Here is a 10,869-nt window from a genome sequence, read left to right as displayed (position 1 = left end):
GCTGAAAATATGTTGGTCTTGTGTGTAAGAATGTGATGTTTTGTGGGATATGAAAAGTGGAAGCTGGTGGTGTGACAGTTTTATTGTTCCGTCTTTGACAAAGCATTCTGTGAAAGGGAATTAAATGCTGGTGGCTCCGTAAACTAGAAAACAGAGTTGTGAGAATTGGAATTTGGTGGGTTCCTACTGTCTTTTTTTTTTTTTTGAAAATTACTGTTTACTTTTGGAAAGTTAGAAGAATTTGGAAAGGTTGAATCATATCTCTATGAGTAGATCTTGTGAGTTGATACACACATAAGAAATTAATATTAGCAGCACAATACACTTTAAAGTTGCAACTGAAGAGTCTGAAGAAATAGGAAGAATACAAGCGGATCCTTTATATGAACTGTAATCTGATAAGGAATTCTGATTATGAATGATTAAATGATTATGTACTTGACTTCGTAAATTGTGTATGTTATGAAATGCACTTTAAAGGTGATTTGTAATTTGGTTTCCTAGCTCATGATAATTATGCAGTAATTGGTGAAGTATGGTGAAGTATATTTCTTAGTAATTCTATCACAGTATACTTTGTATCATTTTTCAGCAACAAACAGCTGAGGGTCTCCAAGCCATTTAAAACTCTTCTCAGTACTCAGAATGGTATAAATGGCTCAGAGTCCCTTTAAATCCATGTTTTCTGCTCCCTGCCCTCCACAAACTGAAACAAATTGATTGTTTGCCCGGGAGCCTCCCGGTTCAGTTCGTGGTTTGGCCACGAACCACAAAACAGACTGTATTTTTGGAATTCATGCCCATCCCTACAAGCAACTACCAGCACAAGGATCATCTCAAACCAGATTCACTCCAAGATAAATCTAGTTAAGAAGAGTTTACATAGCTGACTGAAAACAGGGCTAAAAGCTGTATTTGCTCCTTAAAAAGGGGAGAAAAGTCTAGGCATAGTAAAGATGAATGTAATATAATTGTTTCCCCTACTACAGGACTAAATGGGAGGACTTTTTTTTCCAAATGGCATGTCACTTAAGGTGACAAATATTTACCAAAGAAGAGAATGCTCTTTGCTGCTATATTGTTTATAATAAAGAAGAGGAATGGACGATCTGCCTTAAACTCCAATGGAAATTGTGCACTCTTTGGAACTATTTCTACTCCAGTGGCAGCAGCTGCTTCTGTACCTTCTTCATTGACTTCTATAAAGCACTTGTGAGTGACATTGGACACAGCCATCCCCATGTTCTCAGATATCCCAGTGAAATTAGCTTTTCCTTTCATAAAAGCATCAGTCATTCCCATTGACTGCAAGGCGGCATTAAGTTTATATTTCTCTTCTAGTTTAAACCTGGGAAGATACACATTCACTTTGCAGGGGCGCATGTTTGCCGAACTGGTCCACTCTTCGATTTTCTTGTAGGTAAGAGAACTTTCCAGCTAGAGTGAAGGAAAATCACAGACAGAACAGTATTGTTATTGATTGGTCCGTTGTTTGTATTTATTTATATGTATTTATATCATGCCATATAATCTCAATATGCCTTTATGGTCAAACTTCACCAAAGTCAAAACTATTGACCAAGATTTTAAAGGAGAAATGGAGGAATTATGTAGAGAGAAGCTCTTTTCATAATTATTCCTAGGTTGATCTTATTACAGAGTTTGGACACCTCTGCGGGAGTCAGTTTGTGTGGCAAAATACAATGCTGGGCTTCTCAAACCCATGAATGATAGGGTACCCCTAAAAATGCAGAGATTGTCCATTCAAGATAGTAACGTAGATGGGTATTGCCACTTCGGTATCTTGCTGTCAAACCTTGTTATGCTATGCTTGCTTCGGTTGCCATAAAGGTTGGGAGGAGGGCATATTCCTGAGGGTGGGGGTGAGTGTGAGGGAGTGACCGGGACCTTTGCTTTTAGAAGATGTAACTTTCCAAAAGACGTGCCCTTCTCCTCCCTGTTCTGCTTTCCCAGGAGAAGCGACCCTGAGCACATACTTGCACCATCTGAGACTCTAGATTGACCAGGGCTCCTTTTGTAGCAGGAACTCCTTTGCATATTAGGCGACACCCCCCATAATGTAGCCAATCCTCCAAGATCTTACAGAGCTCTTCTTACAGGGGCTACTGTAAGCTCGTGGAGGATTGGCCACATTAAGGGTGTGTCGCCTAATATGCAAAGCAGTTCCTGCTATAAAAAGAGCCAGGGCATATATCTCCCCCGGTTGGCATGGCAATTAGGCGAAGTGTGGACGTGACGTATGCTTGGGGGCAGGGCTCTTTTAGTAGAGAAAGCCCAGCAGGAACTCATTAGCATAATAGGCCACACCCAACAGCAGACACTCATTAGCATATTAGGCCACACCCCTGACAGCCCAGCTCATTAGCACATTAGGCCACACCCCCACGTTACCAGAAGTGTGGTTATCCAGCCACACCCACCTTTTGCTTGTTATTCTGTTGACCTTGTTTGTTGTCAAAACCCAGGGCTTTTTTGTAGCAGGAACTCCTTTGCATGTTAGGCCACACACCCCTAATGTAGTCAATCCTAATGAGTTTCTGCTGTTGGGTGTGGCCTATTATGCTAATGGGTTCCTGCTGGTCATGGTCAACTTGGGAGCCAGCTGGAACTCCGTTCCTGTGCGTTCCTGCCCAAAAATAGCCCTGCTTGGGGGTTGGATGGGACCTGTTTCATTTTCTATAATAAGATTGTACCTGCCAAAAGATTTCAGTTCTAACACGATGACATCTTGCATATGCTTTGATAAACTCATCACTGCCAAAGAGAGCGTTATTGAGTATAACTGGACCGGGGTCTGACACTTGCTTATCATCATATGAACTTGTCCTGTGCTGAATGAGATCACTGGTCTACTGAGGACAGTACTATCGAACGCAGATATCATTGACTCTCCAGGGCTTAAGGCAGAGGACTTTCTCAGCTCTGCTTTTTGGGATCCTTGCAGCTAGAGATGCCAAGACAGCAGACCATCTGAATGCAAACCCTGTGACTTACCAAGGAATACCTGCCCATCAACAACTTCAGATGCCTTAAATTTTTTTTAAATTACCTGTTCTAGACAAGCACCATCCTCAGGGAGCATGATAACCATGCTTAGCTCTTCACCCTCATAAGGAAGTTCAAGCACTTTAACAGGAGGGTCTTGAATTCTGGCCAATTTAAATTTTCCATGCTGAAACATCATTGGCACCTTCTTGCTCATTTTCTGTAACAAAGTAGGAGAAACATATTATTCAGTTTTATATAAGAAACTAGGAGCAAGGCCCATTGCGGGAAGAGAGGCAACGATTTGGTCTCTCTGGCGGGAGCCCAGGCCCTTCTTTAAAGCCACAAAGGGGGTTGCTGCTTGACTGCCATTGTACTCTTTGGATGGCAGGAGGGTCTATGTGTCCACCATTTTCCTCACAAGAGGAAACATAGGTCTTTATGCTGAGAAATGGTGGCTGATCCACTGAGATTTTAGGACTGAGCTGAAAAAGCCAGGTATCTATGGCTCTGCAGGCTCACCGCCAATGCTCCCTGCAGGCTGTGGAGTCCTGTGAGCAAAAATGCTACTTTGTGAGCTCCCGGCAATCAGGTTGTGAGCGAGCAATTTGGCTCCTGTGTGAATTGGTTTGCTCTGGAGCCCTCTTTCCTGAGCTGAGACAAAGATGTGTGAGCCAGAGGCTAAAAAACTGTGAGCTAACTCAGCTTAGAGGGAACTCTGCTCACCGCTACACAACACTTGTTCTCTTTTGTAACTGCTCATCGCCATCGAAGCCTATAGACTCTGTAGCTCAAGGAAAGCCTCTAGGGACACTTCGGTCCTTTCCGCATTTGCCTGCTACTCCGGATTTTCTCAGTGTTCGAGTCGAGGCCATTTAAGTCCAGGGAAAAACAGCATCCAAATAACCCGGGGCAACAGCAGGCTGAAACTGGGCTGACCATGGAAGGGAGGGAATGCAATGCAGAATGCGGGGGGGGGGCAGAATAAAAAGAAGGTTGAACTCGATTTTAGTGCAGAATTGCTTGGAGGACTGGTCCTATGATGGGAACATGGATTTAAAGGAGAGTGCAGAAATGGACTTACACTGAGACACTAGTTAACCTCCATCGGCTGAATTTGGGAGAAGAGTATTGGGGGGGGGGGCATGCTTCCGTAGGAATGATGAAAGGCAAAGATAAGGAGGCTGGATATGGTTTGCCACTTACAGTTACTAAGGGGAGCCTGTATCTCCATGAGCAGCTTGTTGGGGGTTTTTAGTGACCCAAATGCAATGGAGGTGGACTTACTGCACACATACTACCCCCAGTTTCTCACATGGTAGGGAGGTTGCGGTAAGACTGGTCCCATGATGGGTATCCAGGACAACTGCCGTGGTTGCCCCACGGCTAAGAGTGTTTCTGCTCACAACAGTGCTATCGGAGAAGTAAATATGGTGACTCCATAATTGACCATGATAGCCCAGCCTACTCCAATCTCGTCAGACCGCAAAAGCTAAGCAGGGTCAGCCTTGGCTAGTCTTTGGATGGGAGACCTCCAAGGAATACCAGGGTCGTGATGCGGAGGCAGGGAGTGGCCAGCCACCTCTGAACGTCTCTTGCCTTGAAAACTCCAACGGGTTGCCAGAAGCCAGCTGTGACTTGACAGCGCAAAAAAAAAAAAAGACTTTGAAGAGAGGACTAGAAGAGAAGAGGGAAGCTGCTTATTGGATTTGGTAGCATAGCATAAGGCATGGGCAGTGGATGCAGCCGTGTAGAATGAAGGGAGTTAAACAGGCCTGATATGTAGGGATGCCAGCCTCCAGGCAGGACCTGGGGATTCCCCCCGAATTACAGCTCATCTCCAGTCTACAGAGATCAGTGCCCTTGGAGAAAACAGATGCTTCAGAGGGCGGACTCTGTGGCACTGGAGCCCACCGAGGTCCCTGGCCTCCCCAGGCTCCATCCTCAAATCTCCAGGAGTTTCCTAACCTGGATCTGGCAACCCTACCCCCCCCATCCCGTGCCAGTGGCCAAAGGTGACCTGGCAACCCTAGGCCAGAGGTAGTAGATTCAAAAAATATTCTTCAGCCCCAATCCAGGCACAGCGGCATACAGGAAGGTTTTTGCATGCGGGCTCTTTTTGTAGCAGGAACTCCTTTGCATATTAGGCCACACACCCCTGATGTAGCCAATCCCCCAAGAGCTTACAGTAGCCCCTGTAAGAAGAGCTCTGTAAGCTCCTGGAGAATTGGCTACGGCTCTTTTTGTAGCAGGAACTCCTTTGCATATTAGGCCACACACCCCTAATGTAGCCAATCCTCTAAGAGCTTACAGTAGCCCCTGTAAGAAGTGCTCTGTAAGCTCTTGGAGGATTGGCTACACTAGGGGGGTGTCGCCTAATATGCAAAGGAGTTCCTGCTACAAAAAGAGCCCTGCGTAACTAATAGTGCAAGATGTTTTCCGGGGAAACTGTCTTCCGTCTCAGTAACAGTGTGCATGGGAATGCACCTCCTCATCAGTCATGCATGGTGTTGACTGGGGAGGCACATCTGGCTGTGCGTTCTCTTGCAAATGCAGAGCTGCACCCACCTCTTGACAGCTATGTGCCAAAACTGCCTATGTGTACAGACTGCATTACTCACTATGGGATCGGATTTGTGTCTTGCCTTTTGTTTGCTTAGCCTTTCAGCAAGAGTAGGATTAACGAGAAACTGGAGGGGAGCTGCCCAGCCAGGTACGGAACAATAATGGTCACTGTGCAGTTGCACGTCTTTCCCGCAAAAGGCTTTCTTTCCGCTTCGGCTGCAGGAGACGCCATACCTTATTTGACCAAAAAGGCAATTCTTCCGTGTACTCTTTCTTAAACCTTGACAGCCACTTCCCTTTGAAATAGACAGCATTCACTAACACCAGAACAGTCGATGGATCAAGAGTGTGGGCGGGGAAAAGGTCCTGGATTTTGCCTTTGTTGTGAAAAGAAAACAAAGTAAGCCGCGTCTGAAGCAATGACTTATTGCTGGGAAATCGTTTCTGTCATTTATAGCCGTAGAAATGTTTCAAAGGATCAAATGACCAATAAATAATAACAATAATAAAAAAACAGGTTATGTGGGAACAAGCTGGAACAATCCTGTCTTCCTTTTGCTAAATTTAAAAGCGACAACTCTACTTTTGACCTTTTTTCTTTCACAGGCTGTGGCTATCTGATGCATTGCAAACATATGCCAGGGCTCTTTTTGTAGAGAAAGCCCAGAAGGAACTCATTAGCATAATAGGCCACACCCAACACCAGAAACTCATTAGTATAATAGGCCACACCCCGACAGCACCACTCATTAGCACATTAGGCCACACCCCCATGTTACCAGAAGTGTGCTCATCCAGCCACACCCACCTTTTGCTTCTTATTCTGTCTACCTTGTTTGTTGTCAAAACCCAGGGCCTTTTTTTGTAGCAGGAACTCCTTTGCATGTTAGGCCACACACCCCTAATGTAGCCAATCCTAATGAGTGTCTGCTATTGGGTGTGGCCTATTATGCTAATGAGCTCCTGCTGGGCGTGGCTAACTCAGGAGCCAGCCGGAACTCCGTTCCTGTGCGTTCCTGCCCCAAAATAGCCCTGCATATGCCAATAAATGCACCACTTCCTGTTGTCTCTATTTTCGGCTACTGTAGTAAGCCTGGGGCCTTCCAGGAAGACCCTTGTAAGGTAATACCCAGCCAATTCAGCAAGAAATGTTTCATGAAAATAATCTATATAATATAATAGCAGAGGACGGAAAGGAAGATTTACTAAATAACAAAATACCCCCCTTAGGTTGGTAGCAGGCCAATCGGATAGAATCAAGGTACAATTTCTCCTTGCTTCACGAGATCCGGAGATCATTGAACTGACCGCTAAGTTTCTCCATGGTTTTATAAAATGGAAGTGACCCTGATCATATTAATGATTCTTAATTTATAAGTCTAAAAACTTAAGTTTTAAAAGTTTAGAATGCCAATTTATTTTATGATTCAGGCATCTTTTGTATGGTCAAATCTAGCTTGTGACAACTTGAGTTAGGCCTGACATAGCCATGACTATCTATTTTATAATTTCTTTTGAATTGTATTGTTGGGAAATGCTTCTAATATTGTATGCCAATAAAAGGTATTTGAATTTAAATAACAAAATATCTATACAAGGAGGCAGTGCTGCATTGCAAATCTAGGCCAATGGCAGTATTATTATTATTATTGTTGTTGTTGTTAAATTAATTAATCGCACCATCTCTGCAACTGCAGGGCTCTGGACAATGTACAATACGAATAAAAACATACACTAGATAAAACAATTAAAATAGAACAGCACATTTTAAATCCGATGGCGAACAAATTAATCCCATTTCAGACTGCCGGCCACTTTGCAGGAAGGGGGGAAGGGGTAAGACAGATGTAGCGAATGGAAGAGGGTGCCAGCCAAGATGAAAGCCATGGTTGTCCTCAACCAAAAGCCTGGCGGAAACATCTCAGCCTTGCAGGCCCTGTGGCATTTTATCAGGTCCTGCAGGACCTTAATGGTACTTGGAAGAAAGTTCCACCAGGCTGGGGCCAGGATCAAAAAGGCCCTGGTGTCAGCTCGCTGCCATGAAGGCTGGTGTGGAGGGGGAAGAGATTCCTTGGAATGTTACTTTCGCTTTCATGCTGTCTGGGTGATGCTCCCTTATCTGTATGGTTTATGTGTATGACCTTGGTTCATAGTTGTAACATCATCCCTGGGAATAAGGGGCCGCTCTTTTCTGTCAGGCCTCGCCTGGCACCTTGATTGGCTCTCTGCCACCTGGTGACCCTCTTTGAACCCTGTATATCTGTCCACCCCGTGCTTTCTGCTTTACTCTTAACCAGGGGTCATTTCGTGGAAAAAGAGGTGCAGGCGCTCATTAGCATAACTCATTAGCATAACTTATTTGCATATGCCTCACCCCCTGACATCACCGGAAGTGTGTCAGAAGGCAACACCCACCGCTCAGGCTCCACTGGACTGTTTTGGATTGCTAGCTATGGGGGGGGGGGAACGTGCAGATCTGTCCTCGCAGAGGAGGGAGAGCTCGTACCTGAATAAAACTTGGTCTTAAAGGTGCCACTGGACTGTTTGGGGCAGGGGGGGGTGCGGGGGGGGGGCTCTGCAACTTACCTGGCTGCTTCTTGCTCTGACTGAGGGCTGCTGGGAGCAGGAGGCGAGGCTTGTTGCATGTGCCCGCCCCCTGGGCTCTTTACTGCTGGAGCGCCGCTCCTGTGCGCTCCTGCAGGAAATGACCCCTGGTCTTAACATGGATTCTGAAGTAGTGATGCCCTGCCAATACTGTATCAATAAACTTTTCTTCTAAAGAAGCAAGTCATTGATTCTGTTTGTTGCAGGAGTCTGACACCTGGCCCTGGTCAAGGATAGCCTTTGGGGCTGGGGACCACCAGTAAGCTACTATCTGAAGAGTGCAACACTCTCCTGGGGACATGATGGCAGAGACGGTCCCGTAGATATGTTGGTCCCTGAGCCTGCAATTGACCAAACGCAGATCAGTGTTTGCAATTTGCCAAACGCATTCATTTGCTTTTTAAGTGTGTACAAAATGCATGCAGGCTTACCATTCGTTTGACTTTCGACCCACGAATTAATAGTTCTTCTGGCCCGTTCAGCTGCATTCAGAAAGTCAACCCTTTCCAGCTCAGAATGGTATAATTCCTTAGTGCGGCGTACATATTGCTGGAGAACACGAGAGCACATATTACTAAACGGGGAGCAGTGGGAGGTTCTGATCTGCTTAATGTACTAGAAGGGAGATAGAACTTACACTGTTACGACTTTACTATTGATTATGATTATGATGGCAATCCTTGTGCAAATGATGCAAACATGAACAGTTCTCCTGGGGGGGGGGAGGGAGCACTTCTACTTATCTCTCATGAGGATCAGCAACCTACTGGAGTGACCTACTTAAAAGGGGCACAGCCGAGCTCCTGTCCTTTTGTAAGTTGCATAGATGAGGGTGTGGTGACAGGTAGGCTTTTCTCCTGCCTGCCTGCTGGGCTGCACCTCTTGAAGTTCCTTCCTTTGCCTCGTCCTCCCTGGGTGCTGATTCAGAACTAGTCTCCGGCACAGGAGAATCTTTCCAAAGGGAGAGTTGCACAACGAGGTCTATCGAATGATGCCAAGGCAAATTTATTCCACAAAAGCCCAGCATATTTTGGGCCAGAAATGGCTGATTTGGTACACAGTCAGGCCCGTAGCTACCGTGGGGCTTTTGACAAAGACCTACAAGAATTTATTCTGTAAATGCTCCCCCCCCCCGTAAATGCTTTTTTCCAATCATTTAAAAACTTATTTTTAAGGCATGCACTCCTTTAAGCAGAGTGGGGCGCTGTAGTTGACTAATCCCCGCACTGAGCGAGGAGGTTGGAGTAGGTGACCTCTAGGATACCTTCTAACTCTGTGTCAAGAAACTGGTCTCCTTTAAAAGAGTTTTTCTGTTTAAGTGTTAGCTTTCTTGTCTATAGACATCATCACATCCACCTGCAGGCTTCTTATCAGAATTGCTGCTTAGGCTGGCAGAAGGGATTAACTTGCAGCAGCTGAGAACTGTCGTCTAAAGTGGCTGACAGCTTGCAATCTAGAACTCTATCCTGGTAACAGCATTCTATTGGCTAAGTGGCTTTTCTTTCTGCACTGAGAACTTCAGCCTCGCCAGAAAAAAATCTGCCCCACAAGCTGCAAAATCCTGGCTACGGGCCTGCACACAGTACAACGTATCCCTTGACCAGCCTTCTATCCCAGCTGTGCCACCCTAAGCAGAGTTACACTCTTCTAAACCCATTGAAGGATGGAGTCATGGCTCAGTGGAAGACCCTCTGCTTTACATGCAGAAGGTCCCACATTCAATCCCCTGCACTTCCAGTTTAAAAGGATCAGCCATGAGTGATGTGGAAGACCTCTGCCTGAGACCCTGGAGAGCCACTACTGGACAACAACTACCAATCCGAATAGACAACACTGACTTTGATGGATCAGTAGTCTCAGGGCCTTTTTTGTAGAGAAAGCCCAGAAGGAACTCATTAGCATAATAGGCCACACCCAACAGCAGAAACACATTAGCATATTAGACCACACCCCTGACAGAGCAGCTCATTAGCACATTAGGCCGCACCCCCATATTACCAGAAGTGTGGTCATCCAGCCACACCCACCTTTTGCTTCTTATTCTACCTTGTTTGTTGTCAAAACCCAGGGCTTTTTTTTGTAGCAGGAACTCCTTTGCATGTTAGGCCACACACCCCTAATGTAGCCAACCCTAATGAGTTTCTGCTGTTGGGTGTGGCCTATTATGCTAATGAGTTCCTGCTGTGCGTGGCCAACTCGGGAGCCAGCTGGAACTCCGTTCCTGTGCATTCCTGTTTTTTCCTGCCCCCAAAATAACCCTGAGTAGTCTTATTCTGTATAATTCATGTGTATTCATGTGTATTTGTGTGCCATTATTTGAAGAAATTCATTTTTTATTTCCATTGGTTGCATTTTCCCCCTTTCTGAATTATCTTCATCAACTGTAAACTGTGTGCCTACCTGCTTCTTTGTTCTAAAGAGTATCAGACTTGCCCAGGATATCTAACCATTTAGGCCAGATTAGTTAGTATATGCATCCTTGTCGATATTTTAAAGTCTCTGGATATCCCAGTAAAAGGTATTTTATGAACTGACTCATACAAACAAGTGGCACTCATTCTTTTCCAGCATTGTGTGTTTGTTTACACATCGAGAATAAGTAGATCAAATATTTGCCCGTGTCAGCTGCAACCATGCATGTGGCAACATGAAGAAAAGCAGGTGCATTCCCAGAAACACCCGTGCCTGTCCCCA

General features: G+C 45.4%; 1 protein-coding gene across 1 annotated transcript in view; it reads right to left on the bottom strand.

The window, feature by feature from the left end:
• Positions 1–207: 207 nt before the first annotated feature.
• LOC107120131 (serpin B4-like) overlaps positions 208–10,869 on the bottom strand; it is a 20,876-nt gene continuing 10,214 nt past the window's right edge. The window contains exons 4-7 of the mRNA XM_015422777.1: positions 8,607–8,724; positions 5,806–5,948; positions 3,071–3,226; positions 208–1,437 (exon numbers count right to left, since the gene is read on the bottom strand). Of these exons, the coding sequence (XP_015278263.1) occupies positions 1,030–1,437; positions 3,071–3,226; positions 5,806–5,948; positions 8,607–8,724 (825 nt within the window). The 3' untranslated portion in view covers positions 208–1,029. The remainder of the gene's footprint in view (positions 1,438–3,070; positions 3,227–5,805; positions 5,949–8,606; positions 8,725–10,869) is intronic.

The sequence above is a fragment of the Gekko japonicus genome, unplaced genomic scaffold (genome assembly GCF_001447785.1).
Source record: "Gekko japonicus isolate JY-2015 unplaced genomic scaffold, Gekko_japonicus_V1.1 scaffold3454, whole genome shotgun sequence".
In the NCBI taxonomy this organism is placed as follows: Eukaryota; Metazoa; Chordata; class Lepidosauria; order Squamata; family Gekkonidae; genus Gekko; species Gekko japonicus.
Note: the sequence above shows the minus strand (reverse complement) of the source record. Positions and strands in the feature narration are given on the sequence as shown.